Source organism: Sceloporus occidentalis, unplaced genomic scaffold, assembly GCF_023333645.1.
Source record: "Sceloporus occidentalis isolate IW3139 unplaced genomic scaffold, rSceOcc1.0.p SCAF_1, whole genome shotgun sequence".
NCBI lineage: Eukaryota > Metazoa > Chordata > Lepidosauria > Squamata > Phrynosomatidae > Sceloporus > Sceloporus occidentalis.
This window is the reverse complement of record NW_028316981.1, coordinates 287,817,400-287,842,636: the sequence shown is the minus strand read 5'-3', so window position 1 is coordinate 287,842,636 and position 25,237 is coordinate 287,817,400. Positions and strand designations below refer to the sequence as shown.

General features: G+C 39.8%; 1 protein-coding gene across 2 annotated transcripts in view; it reads right to left on the bottom strand.

The window, feature by feature from the left end:
• Positions 1–25,237, bottom strand: part of LOC149324029 (phospholipid phosphatase 1) — a 125,104-nt gene that overhangs the window by 35,728 nt on the left and 64,139 nt on the right. For both annotated transcript variants that reach the window (XM_089495620.1, XM_089495626.1), the window contains exon 3: positions 24,935–25,215. In XM_089495620.1, coding sequence (XP_089351746.1) covers positions 24,935–25,215 — 281 coding nt within the window. The remainder of the gene's footprint in view (positions 1–24,934; positions 25,216–25,237) is intronic.

Below are 25,237 nucleotides of genomic sequence, written 5' to 3'. Positions count from 1 at the left end.
TCACTCGAAACCACAAGGTTGCGAGTTCAAGACCAGCAAAAGGGCCCAAGCTCGACTCAGGCTTGCATCCTTCCGAGGTTGCTAAAATGAGTACCCAGACTGTTGGGGGCAAATTAGCTTACTTGCTAATTAGCTTACTTGCTGTTCACCGCTATGATCTTTGGAATAGCGGTATATAAATTAAAAAAAACAAATTATTATTATTTCAGAGGAAGGAACTGGCAAAACCACCTCTAAAGTATTCCTTGCCTAACAAAATTCTATGACAAAAGTAAAGTACTTTCTCAACAAACCCATATGTTTCTTCATAGAACCAACTGTTATAAGATATATTGGTGAGCTCTGATTTAAGTAGTGTTAAAAAGAGATTACCCACAAAAAAAAAAAAATGGAGGACAGGTGTATTAATGGTAAAGGTATTCCCCTTTGACAAAGTTGTCAAGTCATGTCTGACTGTAGGGGGTGATGCCCATTTCCGTTTCTAAGCTGAAGAGCCAGCGTTGTCAGAAACTACTCTGTGATTGTGTGGCCAGTATGACTGCACAGAACGCTGTTTACCTTCCCACCAAAGTGGTACTTGCATTTGCATGCTTTCAAACGGCTAGGCTGGCAGGAGCTGTGACTAGTGATGGCAGCTCACCCCATCACCTAGCACTTGGGCCTCGAACTGCCAACCTGCCGATCTTGCAATCAAGAGAGTCAGCAGTGTTAACCAACTGCGCCATCGCATCCCTATCAATAGATATTACTCACACTTATATAGAGCAGGCGTTGGGAAAATGTAGATTTCCATGTGTTCTGGACTTCGACTCCCATAATTCCTGGCCATTTGCCATGCTGGTTGGGTCTTACATAAACTAAACAACTGGAGGTATATCTTTTATCACTCCAGATAAAAGAAAACTTTTTTAAAAGGAGGCATGCCACTGATTACCAGATGCAGAGGAGAGCTAGCACTTTCACTGACTTATCTGGCTCTTCACTATAAAAAGAAAAAGAAAAAGAAAAAAAGAAGAGTGGCTATACCAGAGGAGCCTTCAGTCTGATCCAACAGGATTCCTCTTATGTTATTAAGTGACTCTGGTACTTAATGAAAAGAAATCTATTCAATCAACCACACACATCTTAACCCCATACACGGCCAATTTGTAGCCCTCTTTATGTTGTTCAACTGCAAGTCCCATCAGTTCTAATCATTACAACCAATGATCAGGTAGATAGCATTTAATACCAACAACATTTGAAGGGCTATAGGTTGCCTCTGGAGCCAGCATTATGCAGTGGACTCTGGAGACCAGGCTTCAAATCCCTGTGTGGCCATGGACAAATCACCCCCTCTCAGTCTCAGAGGGTAGCAATGGCAAACCCCCGCTGAAGAAAATTGCCAAGAAAACTCTATGATAGGTTAGCCTTACGGTTGCTGTACATTTGAAATAACTTGAAGGCACACAACAGGTTGTCTACCTCTGCTTCAACCTATCAAGTTTTCTGTTTATTCCATTAGCAGTCTTTTTCGTTACTGAATTATAAATTAGTACAATTTTTAAAAGTACAATTCATTGTTATAAAAAAACCAAGTTAACATTTTGTTACATCTCCTACTATAAACAACAGCTCAGACAAGCCTCACAAAAATTTGCATGGCCATAGACTGCAGCTCCATCAATATATTTTAAAAATCCATCCATTAATACTAATTAAAAGATGTAGCCTTTGAAATTTAAAAAAGGAACATATTGTGTTTTGAGGATCTTATTTTTTTTTAAAAAATGTCACGAAAGGATATACTTAAAATATGCATATGCTCAAGAATAGCATTATTTTAGCTGTAGTAAATTATACAAGAAAGTAATTTACAACCCTTGTTTTGAAATGTTCTATTATGATTAAGAGCATGATTTAATGCAATTAATATCATGGCTTCCTCTCACACTATGGAACTCTATAGCTCTGAGAGTTGTACTGTAGTTAGGTGACTGATCCTCATCTGCCTTGTGGAATATATATTTTCTAAGATCTCTTGCCTCAAATTATACAGATGTATTAACATTCATTATAACTATTTTTATATAAAAAAAGCAAGTCTTGTGGCACCTAAAAAGACTGACAAATTTTATTTGGTGTAAGTTTCATAGAAACCCACTGAGTGATCTTGGACAAGTCACATTCTCTCAGCCTCAGGGGAATGCAATGGCAAACCCCCTCTAAACAAATTTTGCCAAGAAAACCCAGTGATTAGTTCACCTTAGGGTCTTCATAAGGTAGAAATGACTTGAAGACACACAACAACAAGGTTTCATGAAATGCAGGCAACTTCATTATATGTGTCTATAGTCCACATAAGTCTAGTTTTGTTACTTAGCTGCAAAAATATTAAAATTACTAAACCCTTAACAATTTTACATTACATTAACTGGTGTGTGTGTTGATCCGTTTATGCCAGGAGTGGGCAAGTGCTGCCTTCCAAAGGTTTTTCTCCTACGGCTCCTACTAGCCCTGGACAGCACAGTTAAAGATTATGGAAGTTCCAATTCAGAAATATCTGTGGGACCCTGGGTTTATGTTTTAGTTAAGTATGTTGTGTGATACACAGCTCAGTCTTCACGTTCCTCAAAGTCAGCCAACCCAACCACTAGGCTATTCACTGTTTACTGCATCTACATGTTCTACAGTTATGTCTAAGAGGTCCTTATGCTGGATACCACTTCTGCAACATACCAGCCTGCTAAACAGTGTAAAGAAAGAAATCAGAAATAAACTCTCTTTTATTATATTATCAGTAGAAAATATAAGTTGATAGACATGTATTTGTTATTTTATAAATTTTTCCCAATTACAGCAAGCTTTACTAAGTTATGAGTTCTACAAAGGAAAAAGCTGCATAGCAAGTTATTTTCTTCTTATATCATTAAACAGGCAATATTTTGCTTGAAGAATAACCAACCACAACAACTTCTGAAGAAGTTCACAGAACATCTGTAAGATTCTGGAACATTACAAGCTCTTTAAATGTTCAATTTGTACAGTAAGGAGGCTAGGCTGGGCTGGATGGTCCTTGTGGTCTCTTCCAACTCTATGATTCTAAGTTGTACACATTTCTCTATAATATTGATTTTGAAAGTAAAAAGGAGGGAAACAAGCTAACATTTTACTTTTGTTGTTTTGTGCCTTCAAGTTGTTTCTGACTTATGACAACTCTAAGGTTAACCTATCACAAGGTTTTCTTGGCAAATTTTTTAGAGGGTTTGCAATTACTGCCCTCTGAAGCTGAGAGAGTGTGACTTGCCGAAGGTCACCCATGGGTTTTTATGGCGGAGTCAGGATTTAAACCCTGGTTTCCAGAGTCTGGAGACCAGAGGTCAAATCCTAACTCAGCCATAAAAACACTCAAACCTCTACACCACTCTGGCTCTCTAATACAGTAACATCCTCAAGTCAGATATATATAAAATTCAGAGAAAAGACTTATACCTATTTAGGAGAGGTGTAGGTGTTTCTTCTTTTCTATGGTGTCATAACAGAAAATTAGAAATATGAAGGAAAGCAGAACAAAATCAGCCAATTTATAATTGGCATGCAAATATTGCAAATTGGGCTGATTTTCCCTCAATTATTCTTTTTCTTGATTTCTTCCCCACATATTCTGACCAAATGACATATATAAATGCAGAAGTGGCCTAAGAAAATTGATGCTCTTGTTGTACCAATCTCATTATATCAAATTTCATTTTATTTTTAAACATGAAGCACAAGGGGAAAAAGAAGCAATCAATCTTGGTATGCATGAACTCTTAAAGTTAGCTTTATATCAGTACTAATTCATTCTTTTTATCTACTTAAAAGACAAATTCCAAAGTCCATATTGTGATAAGACCTTTTATCAAGCCAACCATAATAGCACAAAATTATCTGTGCAAAATTCCCTGTAAAAGAGAAAACGTAACTGTCCAAAGCTACATCAATTGGAAGGGAGCCAAGATTTGGAACCAAATGACAGCCAGTTTCCTTCCCATAAATGGCTTTCCAGCAGAGTTCCCACCTCAGCCCCAATATGTAAGGAGAAATACTGTATAGATAAATGGCTCCAGAAGTCAGATCTTCACAATAATGTTGCAATAATGTGAAAACTGGTTTGCATCAGTGTGCTTTAATGGGGCCATTTATTTGTAACATTAACTTAAGCGCTGTCAGAGTTCAGCTGCAATGTTTCAGAACAGCTTGGGTTCAGCAATATGAAGTTGCTTCAAATACCCAAGAGGATTTCCTATTTCTTGTTAGTGGAAAAAGATCACCTGCTTTTAAAGGAATTTTTTAAGCAAATATATGCAACAATTACTCTCCTTAAGGTTCCTCTGTCAGTCACATCCAGGAGCTGTTTTCTGATGGCTGCCAGGGGTCTGCTGGATTGCAGCTACTAATTTGCTCAATAATGTGCTAACCTGCTAAGCATAGCATAAAGTTATTTTCACATTTTCCTTTAGTAAAAGTAAGATTAACTTGTATTTATACAATTACATCTTACACTGAACACATTAACATTTTTTTTTCCTTTTTCTTTCTATTTATCAATTTGTTGATCAATGCCAACTAAGCTGGGTTTGGCTTTACAATTAATGTATGTATGTTATATGTTTTTATGTATGTTTTATGGAGAATTTTAAATATACAATAAAAAAGAAAAAAGGAAAAAAATAACTTGTATTTATAAGAACTCAAGCGTTTCTAGTTCAGTATATATCATGCACATATTTTACTCAACCTGCCATCAGCAGCTAGACTAAAACGGAGGTACTTCAGCTTATCAGCAATGCAACAACTATATAAGACATGGTTTGCATTCTTTTCAGGATTTTACATATGAACCAACATTAATATGGAACCTATTTTCAATGACAGCTCTGCAACAAAGAGCACCTCTGAGCATATGCATGATAGATTAAGAAGGCTTTAGCCTATACATAATGTACTGCATAAAGTTGGGAACAGACCTGTAGATCTAGCCCTGGAAACCATAAATACCATCTAAGCCAACAGAAAACACAAGTCTTGGAAATTTAAGAAGAAGCATTTTTAAGAAAGCTGACTTAAGCAGGCATGTTATTGCTATTGCTGTTTTAAAGATATTTTAAAGATGCTGTGAGTAATGAATCTTATGTCCCTGTTGGATCAGATCATGGATCTACCTAGTTCAGTATTATGTTTCCAGTGGAGGGTTGGTTTGGACCGTTTTCAAAGCCGTCAATGTTATGGACCATCACAATAAACTGACACACACAAGGGATCTTAGTAACATCCTGCCAGTTTACAGATAAGCAGTCCAGGAGCTCATGGGGGAAAAGAAAGAGACATCTGCAAAAGAACCAGGAATTACTCATCTTTGCCTTTGGCAGCATTATCAGCCTCAATGACAACGGCTGAAGCCAACAGGTATGAAATGGCTGGTTCTATATATCCACGGTTTTTGAACTCTGTATTAAAAGCAGCAGTTTTCCTTTAAAAATAATTGTGTTTAATTTTGGTCATTCCTGATTTCAGCATGGCTGGAAGAAAACCACCTTTTATCCTTCTGAGTGCATCCCTTCGTGTACAGCAAGCCTTCTGAAGTTACAGTCAAACCCTTTCTCAAATTGAATTAATTACAAAATGTTACAAGCTACACACCAATTACAGAACAATCTCGGAAGACAGTTTTGACACACATTGCAATTAAGAGCCTGTCAGGCAAGGTCAACACTATAAACTCTATTTTTATGCCTGATTGCCAAGGGCTGTTTCAATTGCACCAGACACGGAGAACGCCACACATTTAATCAAGCCTCTTGTTTGGCTTTTGTTCATGTAGAACTTAAAATATGAAGTCCTGTTTCTGTTTCCCAACTTAGAGACAACTCATTTGAAAATATCTGAAGATTTGGTTTCAGAACTCTGTTTAAAGTGAAACACTATCCCTCTCCTGGCTTGTGCCTGAAATAGTTTTCAAAATACAGAGAGGTATTACCTCAATAGTAAAGCCCTTGCAGGGCTGATCTGATGAGAAAGCCAGAGTTCTATTCTACTCGAGGCTGTGAAATTGTATCCTGTATAAGACTATACAAACTTCCATCCATGGTATATAAATATGGGTCTCTCACCTCAACAACTCCCATGTACAAAAATTAAACTGTAAATCAGATCATTGAGATGCCAGTGGAAATCATTGCACAGGTTGAAACAAAAACTCAGGCCCCATTCTCACTAGCCCATTTGCTCTGGATAGAACTGAGTAATAATAATAATAAATAATAAAATCTTTATTTATAGCCCGCCTTTCCAAAGATCAAGGCGGGTTACAATATAAAAACAGTGTTACAAAGTCACCAAAAACACATCAATTAATACATATTAAAAGATACAAATTAATAACATCCGATCTAGCACGAATGCAAACAGTAAAGGGAGAACAGGGGCTACAACTGGGACATTAGGGGAAAGGTTTTTAGCCCCTTCCTGAAAAGGTTGAGGGAGGTGGCTGAGCGGAGCTCGCCGGGAAGCGAGTTCCAGAGCTGCGGGGCCGAGATGGAAAAGGCTCTCTGTGTTGTTGTAGAGTATTTTGCGTCTGGAACTCGTAGTAGTTGCTTCCCGGCAGACCTGAGTGTGCGGGGCGGATTGTATGGAGAGAGGCAGTCCGCCAAGTACCCTGGGCCCAAGCCATTTAGGGCTTTATAGGTAATAACCAACACCTTGTATTGCGCCTGGAAGCGAATGGGCAGCCAATGCAAATCTTTAAGCACAGGAGTTATGTGACTGGCCCTGGAAGATCCAGTGACCAGTCTTGCTGCCATATTCTGAACCAATTGTAGCTTCCGGGAGTGGTACAAGGGTTGCCCCATGTAGAGCGCATTACAGAAATCCAATCGAGAGGTTACCAGAGCATGTACCACCGTTTCAAGGTCCCCCCGGCCCAGGTAGGGACGCAGCTGGCGTATCAGCCGAAGCTGATAACAGGTGCTCCTGACCGTCACATCCACCTGAGATGTAAGGTGGAGCGACGAGTCCAGGAGCACCCCCAGACTGTGAACTGAGTCCTTCAAGGGGAGCGTGACCCCATTCAGGACAAGTGGACAAACATCCATCCCCGGGCCAGGGGAGCCTATCACGAGCACCTCCGTTTTCTCTGGATTCAAACTGAGTCTGTTTTCCCTCATCCAGCCAGAGTAGAGTAGATCCGGTTGTCCTCATACCGGATCAGCCCAGTTACAAGTGTCCACTACCCTTTACCTCGATCGGGGCAATTTACCCCTCTGAAGTTCACATTTGCAGTACCGCTTTAAAATGGAGCCTCCTTTGTTGTCAATCAAATTCACTTCCACTTTCGTCAAAGGTGACATATCCTACAGCCATTGGCCAACCAAATGGGTGCTTTCCCCTCTCCTTTTTTTAAAAAAAACTAGTGGCAGTGTGCGCATATTCTCTCAACTTCTGTCAACTTGTCAAATTTAAAAACCTCCAGGTGTGTGTGTGTGTGTGTGTGTGTGTGTGTGTGTGTGTGTGTGAAAATGGCCCTATCCTGGGGTTTTCTTGGCAAGACTGGTTCTGAGGAGATTTGCCATTGCCTTTGCCCTGAGACTGAGAGAGTGTGTCTCCCCCAAAGTCATGGGTTTCCACAGCCTTCCCTCTGAATGCCAACCTCTAGCTTCCCCTTCTCTTCCAGTTCAGTATTTCTTCCTCATTGGAACCTCTTCTCTTCCATCCCAAAGCATTCGCATAATCTGTCACACTAATAATAATAACAACAACAACAACAACAACAACAAATGTCGCTTGCAGGGGAGGCCACCTGAATGCCATCTTTGCATCTGCTTTCCCTCCAATTGCCACCCCAGAATGCCACCTCTCCTTACATACACACATGTAGCACAAGCATTCACACATTGTCTCAATTTGCCAAATTGAAAGGGAAACATTTGTAACATTCCCATTGTAGCATTCACATATTACACACACAAAAATAATTTTAAAAAATCCACTTGCAAAGTGACCTGTCGTGCCGGCAGCAAGCAAACAAAAGGGAAATGTAGCACAAGCAGACACATTCTATCAATATGTATCAACCTGTAGAACAAGCATTCGCATAATCTGCCAAAAATAAAATTACAAAAGAGAGAGAGAGAGAGAAAGCTGCCTGCGAGAGGGGAGGCATGTTCCGCCCTCTGCCCTCCCTCTGACCTAAATCCCTCCTCTGAACTTGACCCGAACATGACCGGGGCCAAGTTCACATTTGCCGGCAGCAGGGAAGAAACGGGTTTTTCTAAAGGACATGGGAAATAATCCACTTTCGGAAAACCACTCTAAGGGGGATTTGTCCTGGATCAGGTGTGAAAGACCCTAATTCTGATGTGTTTAAACCGGTGCCAGTGGGAACTTCTGGCTTTTAATCCGGGTTACAGTTTGGTACAAAAGGTAGTCTGAATGGCTTCAAAGATCTGAAAGATACGAGTGGGCTTCCAGTCATTCTTACAGTTGGGGTTCATAAGGCCCCAAGTACTTCCCTTACTTTTCTGCCTTGACACAGATCAGTTCTAACAAATGGTTAGGACAGGTCTCTTCATCTCATTCAAGATGCCTCTGACAATTTGCAGAATTTAATATAGTAGTTATTCTAAGTGAAGTGCTTTAAAGACACAATCATGTAATTTGCACTCTCAATCATTCAGCACACTAAACTCATCAGTGTAGCACCCATATATTCTCTTCCCTGAGAGTGGGGGGGGGGGGGGGAATGAATGGCAATTCCCAGGATCTCTCAGACACCAGTGGTGGTTGGGGGTTCTGGGAGATGGTGTTCAAAAAGCAATCCCCAATATCTAGTATTATATATCTGTATATCTCTCCATGTGCCCATGTAGAACTGCCTATACATTTCAAAACACAAGAGAGGTGCACTCAGTAGCTGTCATCCCACAGATGTGAACTCATGTTCCTATGGAGCCTCCTAGTCAATCCTGACCAGTTCCCTAAAGGGCTATAAATTCAAGTTGGTTCAAATCACTAGATTTAAATTTAATGCAATGAAATATTTTTACCTTTTTTTTACTTATTTATTAAGTAAATGCTTGTCTAAAAAGGTGGCCTCTCTCATATAGTGAAATGACATATAAAACAAGCGTCACCCTGGTCTCCTAGGACAAAGAGTTTCAGTTACCTATATAAAAGCAAAACACCATCAAAATGGATAATCCAAAACAAACACAAAACAAAAGATTACACCCACACAGCTATAAAGCCAGTTCTAGGTCTATTATGCCTTTAGGTTAACTTCAGGGTTTCTTTGTTTGATAAATTCTCCTTAACTGAACATTATTATGAGCATAATAATAAAAACTCGGAACTGTTGGAGAGGCTAATAAAGAAAACAGCTGAATGGAAACTAATACCAACTATTAAATATACCTAAGGAAATATCAAAACTAATTCTAGTGTAATAATACTTTCCAAGATTTTTATTCCAATCTTTATTCCTCCAAATTATGGAATGAATTGTGCATTGATGAATGTCTTCACTCATTAAACCTCAAAAAAATTCATCACAGCCCACACTCTCTCCTTAATGACTCCGGCAAGGAAAAGAAAATTAATTTAATAATACAGAAAATAAAATTAGGCAAGTCTCCTAGACCTGATGGATGTAGGGGAATTTTACAAGATTTTACAAAACGAAATGACCCCACTTATGACAAATTTATTTAATGAATTAATGAACCAATGTACCCTACTAATTAGCTTGCATTATTCAAATATTATTCCTACACCAAAAACAATGAAGGATAGTCCATTTGCGGAATTTGTGAATTCCTTTAGACCCATAGCTTTAATTAATCAAGATGCCAAAATAGTAACATCTATTCTAACCAACATTATTTATAAATCTGTCACTGAATATGCTGGCCCTGATCAAGTAGGATTTATGCCAGTATGTAGGCTAGGGGATGCGAACAGGCATCTGTTGATATAGCCAATTGGCACATTTTCAGATGGGGGATCACCTGTTTTACAGTGTGCAAAACACAAAAAGACCGTCAAACTGATTTTTTGCCCTCATCCAATGTAGTGGGGAAAATGGTATGGACAGGGATGGGAAGCCTCAGAGGTTATTTTTTTCTGTTATTTGTTTTTACCCCAAAAGCCCCTTTTTCCAGAACAATGGAAAAACTGGATTACAGGAAATTTTCTAATAGCATGATGAATAAAATATAAGCTCTCCCTAGAAGCCAGGGTGATCAAAATGAGACTGTCATGTTCAGCCACATCATGAACGGCATGACTCATTAGAAAATACAATAATGCTTAGAATGGTAAAGGGTAGGAGAAAAAGGTAGACCTCATATCAGATAGGGAGAATTAATCAAGGAGGCTATGGCTAGGAGCCTGAAGAAATTGTGTATAGTAGTTGAGGAATATTGTGTCCAGTTCTGGGCACCACAATTTAAAAAGGACGTTGAAAAACTGGAACGTGTCCAAAGGAGGGCGACTAAAATGGTGAAAGGTCTGGAAACCATGTCCTATGAGGAACGACTTAAGGAGCCGGGGATGTTTAGCCTGGAGAAGAGAAGGTTAAGAGGTGATATGATAGCCCTGTTTAAATACTTGAAGGAATGTCATACTGAGGAGGGAGCTGACTTGTTTTCAGCTGCTCCAGAGACTAGGACCCGGAGCAATGGATGCAAGATACAGGAAAAGAGATTCCACCTCAACATTAGGAAGAACTTCCTGACAGTAAGGGCTGTCCGACAGTGGAACACACTCCCTCGAAGTGTAGTAGTCTCCTTCTTTGGAGGTCTTTAAGCAGAGGCTGGATGGCCATCTGTCAGGGATGCTTTGATTGAGAGTTCTTGCATGGCAGGGGGTTGGACTGGATGGCCCTTGTGGTCTCTTACAACTCTATGATTCTATGAGGACAGGGGTCTTGGAGGTATCTCATCTGTGGCGGCACCATATATGGGAATCAGAGGCAGTTAATAACAACAAAGACATGCACATATATAGTGCCCCAAAATAATTGATTTAAAATTTTATGTATGACCTTATATAGTATCAGATCTTTAAAATTGTTGGGTCTTGGGTTCATTTTCACAGTTTCTCTTATTGGAATGAGTGTGAGATGTCTACTTAACATTATGAGGAACTAATGAAGGCAAAAAATTTTTTTTTTGTTTTACTAAGAGTTGATTCCTCCCTCTCCCTCATTTTCATTTTTTCCCTGTCTAATCCCATAAATTGGCGCACAAAATGTTCCTTATAGTTCAGGTGTTCTTTATGGTTCAGGACGCTGTAGTTCCATTTGTAACAAAAAAGTATACATTTTCTTTACAATCTATTCATAATTATTTTCTTAATAAACTGTACTTTTAATAACTCAAGCATGTTAACTGTATGCCAAGCTAAGTTAAATGTAATGCTTTTTATGTTCATAAAGTAACAAAGTGGCTTTCAATCCATAAAGCATGCTAATACCTCATTTTTCAATTTTTCTGAAAATTTCTATTTCAGAAAAAAGGGGGTGTATCCCCCCACACACACACTCACGCTTCAAAAATTCCAGAAATCTTACATATCTAAGTATAGAGTGTGACAGTGGGGACTCCAACCCTCCAACGAGGAGAAGTTCCCCCCCCACACACACACTGTTAAAGTTGACCAGCTCTCTTTTGTCATATGTGATTATTATAGATTTCACTTGGAGAAATCTCCATATAGTGAGAGCAAGAAAGCCAAAATTTTTTTTTTATTATTTTCTATTCTTGAAAATATAAAATCCAGCTGTAAACTCTGTCTTGTCCAAATCACACCAGCTTCTACGATTGTGGAAAACACAGAGAAACTAGGTATTCTAGAGCTGTGGATACTTTCAGATACTTCACTAAGGTAGCTTTTTTTAAAAAAATCAATCGAAGCTTAATTGCAAGCCAGAGTGCTTAAACAAACTACAGACTTTCAACCTGTGGTTGGCTTATCATGCATTCAAAGATGACAATCTCACTTGCCTCTTCTCTCAAAGAACCAGATAAATAAACCAGCTAACAAACTGAGGGTTATTTCCTTGGATGGCTGGTGGAAGCAGCAGCCAGATTGCTGGGTTCAGTTGCCACAATAAGCAACCCACAAAGGGAAGGTCCAGGGTGTCTTTGACTGCTCTCATCTGCAACATGTACCAACACATTGCATTGCCTCTAATAAACCAAAACTCTCAAGAATTAAGAATTTTAAAGAATTTTTGCTAGTTGCTGCATGTCTCTGTTTCTCTTTATTCCCTTCCTCTCTCTCTCCCCGCTCCCAAGATCATAAATTGTTTCAGCAGACTGACCTTTAACTTTTGTACAGTACTCAGTATGCTTTTAAAACACATAACAAGAAAACAACAAGGATATGTTTGAAAGGAAGTATGACGATAGAAAACTGCCTTGATGTGGAATGCCAAAGGTGAGCCCAAGTACTCAGGAAACTCAGTGCCCTAATTGATCTATGTAACTTGATGTGGAAAAAACAATAAAATAAAATAAATCCCACTCCACAGAATTTTCTCGTGATGTGGCAAGTTTGGCAACATGAGCCCCAGAACTGTGAGCCAGAGGTGAGATGATTTCTGCTGGAAAACAGCTCTCCAACTGTCTCCAAAGCCAAAACAGAATAAATCTTAAAAGTATAAACATTCCTAGATGGTGAACATTTCAAGGGCAAGTGGTTAATGACTTTTTGAAAAAGAACCTTCTAAAATGTCGAAATCCCTGTGAAAGTGTCAGCTGACATTAAAATGAAGAATTAACTGTATACTCCCAACTATGAATGAGCAGACAGGACATAGCGTATTAGCAGAATACAGGCTTGGCACACAGTAGACTCCAGATGCATGACCAGGTAAGGCTGGGAAAAGATTAGCCAAACTATGACTAGCCATTGCCTGTCTTTATAAACAATATGGTGCTAGATCACTGTAGCAATTGTATAGTTTTATGTGCAAGTGCTTAATTCTTAACACAGAAATTCATAAGCCTAATTCAACATGTATCTAAACATATGAATATAATATAATAAATATAATATTTAACTTATATCCCACCTTCCTCCCAGCACAGGAACCAAGGTGGTGTATAATATTTAGAATTTCCTCCCTTGGTGATCTATCTCTCCCTTATCCTCGACTTTCTCTACTATATATAGATCAAACCGGCTCACAGCCCAGCCAGGGGAAGATGGCTAACAGGGAGGGGCAGGAACAACATTATCTGAGCAAAGCTTGTGTACACAATGTCAGTTTTAATAGACATAGCCATGTTAGTCTGGAAAATCAGTATGCAAAGGGATCTTGTAGCACCTTTGAAACTAATTGCAAGAAAGAAATTGGTAACATGAGCTTTTGTAAACTTGAGCCTAAACATGCATCTTAGGAAGCAGGATCAAGTTTATGAAAGCTCATGCTACTAATCTCTTTTTTTCAGTTAGTCTCAAAAGGTACTACAAGATCCCTTTACATACCAATGTCAGTTTGTTATTATTACTGGCCAGCTGCCTATGTCACATTTGAAGGATAAGAATCACATACTTCCAATGCTCAAATGGAGTAAAGCAGGCCTCACACGATGAAAGATATAAAGTTGCATTAGATCAGTGGTTCCCAACCTGTGGGTCGGGACTCCTTTGGGGGTTGAACGACCCTTTCACAGGGGTCGCCTAAGACCATCGGAAAACACATATTTGCACGTAATAATGAAAATAATTGTATGGTTGGGGGTTGCCACAACATGAGGAATTGTATTAAAGGGTCGCGGCATTAGCAAGGTTGGGAACCACTGCATTAGATCAAGGGTGGTAACTGTGCTGCCCTCCAATTTCCTCACCACTGAAAAAAAATTCAGTTTAAGAACAGACAATTGCATCTCCAGAAGCTGTAGTAATTCCAGAATCCTGATGCTCTTCGTTCATAGGCCAAAGGATTGAGAGCATGACAGAAAGAAATGTTGCCACCAGTGCACCAAAACAATGGTGTATTGACTGCATGAAAATGTTAAGCAGGATGCAGCGATAAAGCCTAAATTAGCTCATGGCTCTTCAGACCTTCATCATAGCTGCTGTTCACTGGGATCCCCACAATGAACCAGAAGTCACACCAACAGATGGGATTCCTGAGTTGGACTAACAACCTATACACAGAGCTTGATTTGCTTAGTATGTGCTGTGGGGGTAGTTTGTTCAGAGAGGGCTTGTCTTTGCCATCCTCTGAGGCTAAGAGACTGTGACTTTCCCAAGGGGTTTCTGGGGGGAGGTTTGACCACAGAGAGGGCTTGTCTTCACCTTCCCTTGAGGCTGAGAAAGTGTGACTAGCCCAATGGGTTTTTAATGCCCAAGCAAGTGATCAAACATGGCCCTCCTCCACCACTGCCTCCTGCTGTGCTGTGCATTTACTCTCAGAGGTGCTCCAAAATCTCTATGTCTTTGAATTCTATTATTATTATTATTATTATCTGAAAGAAAGAAGTTGGCAGCATGAGCTTTCCTAATGTCTGCTTCCTCGGATACCTTTAGTCTCATAGGTGCAACAAGATCTCTATAATATAAGGATTTCTATTAATTTCTATCAATGCATTTTTTTAAAAAAATATTAATGTTTTGGCTTCTAGTTGGTTGTGTCCTCCATTTTCCCTGAATGTCCTACATCTTGGACTAAATTTTGCCCTACATTTGTCCTAAATTTTGACCTACATTTTGTCCTACATTTTCCTACATTTTGTCCCAGTTTGGTGGTAGCGAATTATGACAACCCTACCCCGATCTGATTAATTGGTGTTTCTATGACTACTGGGGTTGTGGCTGCCATTTTGTTTGTGTGCAGTTTTATGATCTTCAAAGTTGTACATTTCTTCCTACTATCCTAAGCAAAGCACCTAAAAGCATCAATACAGAATTAGTGTATACTCCACCTCTGTCCAACTCTGCATAGAAGGAACATGCAAACTATTGAGCAGGTCAAGGTCATTATTTCCCAGCATGCAGGACAACCACTGCTGATGCAACCAGAAGTTACACAATGCCGCTTCTAATTCTAGGAAATGGACAAAATACAGTCACTTCTCACAGTTTGGGGGGCTATGGATACTGGAAGGCAAGGGGAATCAAATTACCATGTTTTGTGGTGACTTGAGTGTTTCATTTTAGGTTTTTTAAAGCTCTTTTTGGTCAATGTTTTAATATTGGGGCATCTGGGAGACATCAGGAGCCGCAGAACAGGCCTCCACAGCCTCCCTTTTCTCCACACCTGGAGTATAGGTCCTTGGCTTATGCAGTAGGTTTGGGTTTCTCACATAAATCTAACTCTTACACCATAAAAGCCTGCTTCAATATATCTTTTTTGCATTTAAGAAACTTGCACCAAAAACATGCAACATGTTGAACAACAGTCCTTGATGATGAAAGAAATAATAGTACTTATTAATGATGTATTACTTTTAAAAAATAAAAAAGCATAGCTCGCACCAAGGAAAATTTCCAAACGATGGTACAAAAAAAAAATCAGCTCCTATTCTTACACATACCTGCACCTTTCCAAAATACACAAAGTAAAAACAAGCTCTGCTTTTCTTCAATGTTATCCTTAATCAAAAAACAGGTCAGAAAGCCTTCGACTTCATACAAGTCAGCAAGTATAGGAATGCTTAACGCTACATACCTGACCCTTCTACAAAAGATCTGTGATATATCATTTTTCAATAAAAAGAATTATGCAATTAACAATACAAGTCTTACATTAAAATCTAAATATATTTTAACATGTATGTGGCATCTATTCTGGAGTTACATTTAGCTTCCTCCCAGTTTCCATTTTAGCACTCTATCTTTACCTACAAAGATAAAAGTATGCCCTATTTAGATTTTTCTAGCCCACTTTTTATAATACTGGTATAACATAAAGAGACATTAGGAACAGATCAACATCCTATGGTAACATTTTAGTTGTCATTCCCTTCATTTTGGGCAATTGCACACATAATCCTTCCCTATGTGGGCACACAGAAAAAGAAAAGAGATGCCCATCACATGTGACCCAAAAGTCAAAAACAAGGAGGCATTTTAACAATACAATCCTTTAAAGATTTTAGTTGATTTGCTGTCTAATGCCTAATGTGAATGGATGCCATTCCACAGCACACAGGCTTCTGCCCAATAACAGTGTTTCACCTTCCTCTTCATGTACCTCATGTATGCCCAAAATCTAATATGGAGGGCCTCTCAAATTTCCAGAACACATTTCAGGGATACTGGAGGGTAAGGGAATCTGTTTTAAGAGACAAATACCACTGGATACAATTAAATATTTTTACATGCAAAAACTATTCTATAAAGCTGGCTTGCTAGGAAAAGGAAGAGGTTCTCTGACCAATATACAGTTTTACAAATAAATGCTATGCACTGCTTTAATTTTTCCTTTCTCCAGTTTGAGTGTGTAGCACAGGGGTCGGCAACCTCCGGCCTGCGGGCCGGATAAGGCCCGCGGAGGCCTTTTGGCCGGCCCCTGCCTGCCCCTGCCGATTCCGGCTCCCGGGCGCCGCCATTTTTTTCAAAATGATGGCGACCACAAAAAAGGTCACGCGAGACTTTGCCGAGGCCCGCTGCGGCCGCCGGAGCCCTTGAACAGGGCTCCGACGGCGGCAGCGGGCCTCTGGGAGGCCCATTGCCTTCGCTGGGGCCCTCCATGAGGGCTCCTGCAGCGGCAGCGGGCCTTCCAGAGGCCCGTTGCCTTTGCTGGGGTCCTCCAGGAGGGCCCCAGCAGCAGCGGTGGCCCTCTGGGAGGCCCGTTGCCTTCGCTGGGGCCCTCCAGGAGAGCCCCTGCGGCGGCAGCGGGCCTCTGGCATCAGGGGCCGGCAAAGAGGCAGAGGCCTCCAACACTGGCGGCCCCCGCCAGCTCTTTCCCAGCCTCTGACAGGGCCTGGGGCCCCGTCAGGGGCTGGCAAAGAGGAGGAGGCCTGGCCCCCGGGTGTGGAAGCTCCGCCCCTGGGGTGGAAGCTCCACCCCCAGCATGCAGCCCCGCCCCCTGGAGGGTGGAAGCTCCACCCCCTGGCTTCGGCCCCCCAGTTGTCTGAGGGACAGCAATCCGGCCCCCGGCTCAAAAAGGTTGCCTACCCCTGGTGTAGCACATGCCTTATTAAGATACAACAAAACAAAATACTTTTTAACAGTTTTAATCTAGAATTGTTGTGGGAGATATAGATTCAAAAGTACATGGATCACTCTATTTCAGTTGTCTCTTTTTAGTATTAGAATGAAAGTAATTGTACTACCAATTTGAAAAATACTTGTTACTTCTGGATGCAAACTGGAGGAAAAAATCATCTTGAGCCACTTTCTAATGAGATAGTAAATGCAATTTTGATGTCTGCATAGCTGCAGATCTTTTAAGAAGTTGTTGTATGCCTTCAAATCGTTTCCGACTTATGGAGACCCTAAGGTAAACCTATCATGGGGTTTTCTTGGTAAGATTTGTTCAGAGAAAGTTTCCTATAGCCTTCCCCTTAAGATGGGAACATATCACCCAGTGGGTTTCCATGGCCAAGCTGGGACTCAAACCCTAGCCTCCAGAGTCATAGTCTAACACCCAAACCACTACACCAATCTGGTGCCTTTTTAAGAAATACCAACATCTATACAAGATGGGCACCTATGGCCATCTAGATGTTCTTACTGATTTACTATGTGGTTTAATTTATATCCCACCATTCTCTTAACATGGGATTCAAAGCGGCTTACAACCATTTAAAAGCAGAGTACAGATAAAAAACTATTACCTGTAATACAAAGGTTTAAACACAATTAAAATGGTTTTCTATTTAAAACCATTAGCTAAAAATACAAATTAAAAGCAGTTTTAAAAACACATTTAAAACATGATAGAACAGAAACACAACACACACACCCTCAAAAACTCCTAGCATACAACTCCCAGCATATCTATTAGAGATGGACTGTGTCAGTGACAGAACCAAAATATCTAAAAGGCCACACCCCACCTTTTAAGGCACGTGGAGGTTTTTGAACACTCCTCTACCCCCCCAAAAAAATATTAGTAATACAGTTGTCCAGATTTATTTTGTTTAAGGTTTCTTTCAGTCCCTCAAAGCTAGCAGTCTTTGTATGGACTAACTAAACAGCCGCAATATTTATGAAACTTTTTCTCACTACAGAGGAAAGTAGTTTGTAAACAACACACAATTCACAAAATCAATCAAATTGTGGAAAGGGTGATAATTCAGAAGCAGAGCACATGTTCTGCATGCTACAGGTCCCAAATTCACTCTTTCTATTGATCAGCATAACAAGGAATTCCCCCCAAAATTAGCATGTGCTTTAGAGACTACAGTAAGCAATTGACTGCACAGATCACAAAAAGCTATGGCTAGCTCTTAAAGATATGGGAGTGCCAATACATCTGATAGTTCTAGTGAGAAATCTGCACTTAGGACAAGAGGTTATTGTTAGAAAGAATATAGAGAAACTGAATAGTTCCCAATTGGCATAGGGGTCAGGCAAGGCTGCATTCTATCACCCTATTCATTCAACTTGTATGCTGAAAATCTCATACGAAGTGGAGTTTTAGACTCAGAAAATGAACAAGAATATCAACCATCTAAGATATATGGATGACACCACGCTATTAGCAGAATATGTTACAGATTTGGAATAAGGTCAAACAAGAAAAGTGCAAAGGCAGGCTTAATGGTGAACATAAAAAACCCAAAAATAATGACCACAGAGGATCTACATAAATTCAACCTAGGCAATGAGGAAATCAAAGTATTTAAAGAATTTCCATACCTTGGATCAAACACTGATCAGAATCGAGACTGCAGTCAAGAAATAAAAAAATAAAAAAAAGACTAGGAATGGGAAAGAACTAGACAAGATCCTAAAGAGTAAAGATATACAACTGAGCACTAAAGTTAGAATCGTGCAAGCCATTGTATTCCCTGTCACTCTGTATGGATGTCAGAGCTAGACAGTGAAGAAAGCTGATAGGAAGAAAATCAACACATCTGAGATGTGGTGCTGGAGAAGAGTGCTGAGGATACTGTGGACAGCCAAAAAGACTAACCAATGGGTTTTTGAACAGATCAAGCCAGAAATCTCCCTGGAAGCAACATAATCAAATTGAGGCTATCTTACTTTGGCCACATCATGAAAATGCCACTCTTTAGAAAAAACACTATTGCTAGGAGAGGTAGACTGCAGTAGAAAGAGAGAAAGACTGCATGCCAGATGGATGGCCTGAATCAGGGAGGTCACAGGTCTGTATCTATAGAACCAGACCAGTGGAGGGCAGGGGTCTTGGAGCTGTCTCATCCAAGAGGGTGTCTCATCCAGAGATTAGAGATTGGACTGCAACTTTCATCAATGTCAGACAGTATATCAAATGGTAAGTGATGATGGAAACAGTCCAACAATACTGATAAACAGCAACTAGAGTGGGTTCTGTCCATTATATGAAGACAATATTCATTAATATAATAAGACTTGTGATTTAAAAAAGAAATTAGAGTTTGAGCTCAAATTTTGGGACTGAACATGTTAAAATAGTTCTGCACTTAGTATTTGAAAATGTGCATGTACAGGGGGGGAAACCAACCAACTTTATTCTGACAACACTCTCCCAAAATAGAAAGAAAAGGTTTAAAGACAGATTGCATATTCACTCTCATTTTGCTCCCTGGCTACTGTTTCTGTTCTTTTCACTTAAAAATATCCAGTGTCCTTCCTATGCCAAACAAAAGTAATTTAAAATTAGATGTTCATATTTATTTATGTACAGTGGTGGGAATCATTGTCTCAGTAAAGTTGAATGTTAATTGTAGTACAACAGGTCATGTTAGTATATACTTTAAAAAAGACCAATATTTTAAGCAAAATGAAAACTGGCAGGAAGGCTTAGACATTCCTGAGATGTAAAAACAATGTGTGTCTTCAAACACCATTTTAAGATATTCTGGCCACTCAGTGTGCACAAAAACCTACAAAAGGCACCACAAGCGAAGAGCCCAAATAAAACTTTTGATTTTTCTGGTAGAATTTACCTTTTCCCAAGTGAATCATAAGACTGGTTACAATTAACTACTTTTCCCATTGGTTTAAATGAAAAAGAATTAATCACGTGCTAAACACTGCAATACTAAGTAGACTTACTTTGGAGTTCTGGTGCTCTGAATGGGAATTTTAAGTAAACATGTTTAGTAGTCTTTTGCAGATATTTTCCATTAAACAAACTAGGATTTTAAAGTGCATAAATCTGGACCATGCTCTTTGAAAATGCATCTGATATGCTTATGTGTACTCAAGTATGAAAACACCCCATAAGGTCTGCCACAATCATGTACTCAATATACCTTGTATATCATGTAACTAAGCCCGATACCAGTACTACCATTAATTGTTTTGATGGGAGGTCAATGATGTATATTCTTGACTATAAGTTGGCCTCATGTGTAAGTCAAGAGCAAGATCTGGAGACAAAATTATGGATTTTGATATGAGCGGTGGATAAGTGGAGGATAAACTTAGGAGCATGTAACAAAGGTTCTAAAGGATGAAGCAAATGAAAATAATGCCAAAGAACATAACAAAGTTCTAGCAGGCATAACTGTTTGTGTTCGTACTAAAAATTAGATGGATGAGAGAACTGGGGCGGGGGGAGGTGTCAGTGGTTCCAAGATTACACTCTTGCCTTTCACGAGGGATGCTTCCTTTTTTAAAATAAGAGTTAACGTACAGTATTTACATTGATTTATGGATAAGTCAACTCAGGGTTTTGGGGTTAATTTTTTGACATAAATGTCTATACTTACACATGAAGATATATACCCTGTTTCCCTGAAAATAAGACATACCGTATTTTCCGGTGTATAAGGCGACTGGGGGTATAAGACGACCCCCAAGTCGCCCGCTGGCAGCATCCCTGGCCTCCTAATAGGGGGGTCTCGCGCCGGCTTGAGGGGGCCTCTCTGGAGTTCTGAGGGAAGTACCACGGCTGGGCTCTTTCGCTGCCATTGTTGCTGCAAAAGGCGGCAGGGAAGCGGCTCCAGAGCCAGCTGGGCCGAGGAAAAAAGCCGGCCCCTTATTCCTCGCTGCCGCCGCCACCCACAATACTCCGCTTCTCCAGCAGCTTCAGAAGGCCGCCGCCGCCACTGCCCCCTGAAATACTCCGCTTCTCCAGCAGCTTCCGTGGCGGACTTTTGAAGCCGCTGGAGAAGCGGAGTATCCTGGGTGATAGCGGCGGTGGCGGCGAGGAATAAGGGGCCGGCTCTTTTCCTCAGCCCGGCCGGCTCCAGAGCTGCTTCCCCTCTGCTTTTTGCAGCAACAATGGCGGTGAGAGAGCCCAGCCGCGGTACTTCCCTCAGGCCTCCAGAGAGGCCCCCTCAAGCTGGCGTGAGTGCCTGCTGGGAGAGGACCCAGCAAGGACCCCAGAGACAGAGAGGTGGCTATGCCATTCGCCTGTCTCTGGGGTCAAAATCCAACACATAAGGCAGACGTAAAGAGTCTGAGACTCATAAAATAAGACGTAGCAGGATTTCTAAGCATCTGCGCAATATAAGCCATACCCCAAAAATAAGACATAGTGATAAGCTTGGTGCGGAACAGAAGGGGGTGGGAAGGGCAAGGAAAGATTGGGCCCAATGGTTATAAAGGAAATGGAGTTGCAGGAAATTCAGGATGGAATTCCAGGTTTGGAGAGTTATGACAATGTTCCAGAAGAAGACAACTTAACTATATTTGAATAAATGTAGATTGTTGTACCATACATAATAAGCCATCCAATGAAAATAAGCCATGGTGTGTCTTCTTGAGGAAAAATACATGTAAGACAGTGTCTGATTTTCAGGGAAACACACTAGTATTATGGAACAACTTACCGGAAGAGATCCATCTCATTACCATCTTACAAGCTTTTAAAAAGGCACTTAAGACGGATCTCTTCCGGCGGGCATATCCACCTGACCTTTTATAGCTGATTTCATGGAACATTCCCACTCTGACTTTATAGCATAGAAAATTGATGACGATTTGGCCTTTTTAGTGGTTGGTAGTAATATTGTTGTTGTTTTTCTGACTATTTTTAGATAATATTGTATTTTGTATTGTATTGTGGATTTTATTCTCTCCTGTAATCCCACCTCGATCCATAGGAAGAAGCAGGAAATACAAATAAAATTTATCATCATCATCATCATCATGCTTTCTGATGAAAGTCATATTCATATAAATTGTATGCATCACCAAACAGACTCCATATTCAACAACAAGTTGTTACTATTGTTGTTGTGTGCCTTCAAGTCATTTCTGACTTATGGAGACCCTAAAGTGAACCTATAATGAGGTTTTCTTGACAAAATTGGTTCACAGGAAGTTTGCCATTGCCTTCCCCTGAGGCTGAGAGCATGTGACTTGTTCAAAGTTACCCAGTGGGTTTCATGGCTGAGCTGGGAATCAAGCCGTGATCTCCAGAGTCCTAGTCCAACATTCAAACCACTATGCCATAAAATTTCCATTATCAGCTGCCTGATTTGCAGAATTGTCTCTTGCTGACTTCAGCTTGATTTTGACTTATGTTGACCCCATGAATGATAACCAAAAATCCTGGTCATCAACAGCTCTGTTCAGGTCTTCTAAACTCAGGACTGTGGCTTCCTTGACTGGGTCAATCCACCTGTAATGTGGTCTTCTTCATTCCCTATTTCCTTCAACTCTACTGACCATTATTATAGAGCTGACCCTACCACTAGGCAAGTGACAGAACACAAATTGTGCTTTGTACTCCCTGATTTATACTGTTGTCTCCAAGTGTAATGAAGGACTTCATCCCATTCCAAGAGCTGAAATAAAGTTCTGAAGTAAGATTCAACAGCAATTCCAATTGACTTTTATACATGAAATGTTCTAAATACTTCTATTCCGCTGCTCTAGAAAAAGCTCTCATAGCTAAATGGGAATGGGATATGGGTACATGGTGTTTTTGGTATCTGTGACTTGAATCAATGATGCCTAAAAACCTATCTATTACAGCTTATTATAACTAATATTATATCTATGTCATAGAAGTGTTAAGGCAAACTACAGATAAGTGGGCTTATACTAAAATGTTACAGAACTGAAAGATCTATTGTTCCAGATACCACCTCCTCTTCCTATCACCCTTCCATTCTACCTCTCCATCAGCCAACCAGCATCTCACTGCTATCTCATTGAACACAATCTGTCTTCATGAGTTCTGGGCATTTGTTCCCTGACAATTTCTGAATTTCTGGAAATATCAATCAATCAATCAATCAATAAATAAATCCTTTCTTGTATATGAATGGTGATATATGGTTGGCCCTCCACATTTGTGGCTTTGACTTTTGTGGATCTGATCATTTTCGGTTTTGAATAATATGTTCTCTCTAGGAATCTCTAGGTACTCCAGCGCAGCTCTGCTGGAACTTGGTCATGAAGTTATGCTAGTGAACCTAGAAGCTCCTAGAGAAAACACTGCTCTAGGTATTTGTTGGTCCAATAATAATAATAATTATTATTATTATTATTATTATTTGTATCCTCCCTCTCCCTTTTTGAGGACTGAGGTGGGTAACAGCAAACCAAATAATAATTACATAAACAATAACAAAAAAATCCCCTAATGTCCTCCATCATGATTCTGTAATCAACTTCCGGCAGATGTTGACCAGAGAATTGCACTTGAGGTGGAGATCCCTCTAGAGATGTTCTCTTACATAAAAAGAATAGTGTTGGTTTTTTTATTTGCAGTTCTTCCACATTCACAGGGTCCTTCACTCCTAACCCCAGAGAATGTGGAGGGACCATTGTATATGGAACAGCACTCATAAACAAGTACAGAAACAGAAGTAATGATTCCACATAAAGAAGTAACTGTCTAATTATCTCATTCATTCTAGGTGTGATGTTCTGATCTTGAAGATACCGATTCATCAAAAGGAAAATATGGTGATCAATAAGATAATGCCAGACTACTATTACAAGCTTTGTTTCCTACTCTTTGCATAGCTGAGTGCTTCATAAGTGGAATCTAACAAATGAATTGACGGCAACTACGGCAGCTTGTAATTATTTCAACTCAATTAGCAGACTGAATTCTGGAAAGCATCTTTGTTATTGTTGTTGTTGATGGACACACTAAGTCAGGAATATATCCTATACAATCTGTGTGCTGAAGAAAGATAGAGTTGACCTCTTGTTCTTGAATATCTACTGAATAAGTATAGCATTCGTAATGGAAAAGGAAATAAGGGGTAAAGAAACAAATAGGAAGAATAAGATGTAAGTATAGTTAGTAGTGAAGAAGATGATAAAAGAATAGGTGAGATAAATAGGTTGTGTATAAGAGATACTAGAAATAACATACTATGCAAAGAGGATGCAAGTCATAGGTTTTAATTTAAATGTTGGAGGGTGGTTTGGGTGGGTGGGGTGGGGAGTGGGCTATGTTGTTGTGTTATGTTATGTTGTGTTGTGTATGCTAAAAGATTGATATGTTGTGTTGTAAAATTTGTTAATTAAATTATTATTTAAAAAAAAGAGTTGACCTCTTGTTCTGAGGTGAACATCAAGCCTGTCATCATTACAAAACCAATCCCAATAGGATCAAAATTCCACTTACAGTGTATTTAAATTAATAATAATAATAATAAACTGTTTATTTGTATCCCGCTTTTCCTTTGCAGATCAAAGCGGGTTACAGCAAGTACAACAGTGTACAAATTTTACAACAGTATTCATATATAAAAGCGCAAACAATGCAATAAAACAATTTAAAAACAGGATAAAAATTCACCACTTCATCAGGAAATCTCAAAGCATATACAGTACATACATACACACATACATTACATTACATTACCACACTCACCTCCCCTCATTAACCTTTGCTTTGTCTCCAAGGCATCGGAAGTTCTCAATGTAACCTGCACTGCAGTTGATCCGTGGCCAATCTGGTTTACATATGTCCAGAAAGTGAGGTCTCAGTCTACCTATAGAATATTTGGCAATGTCTGTCAGAGACTGGCTAATAGCTGCGCCAAAAATGAATGTCCCAATGGCTTTGTAAATAACAGCAATATAGTTGTTTCGCACAAATGAATTGGAGTGCAAACGGTTGTAATACACTGAAAGGGTCTCTCCTAGGATCATCTAGAATAAAAAAAAAACAGAA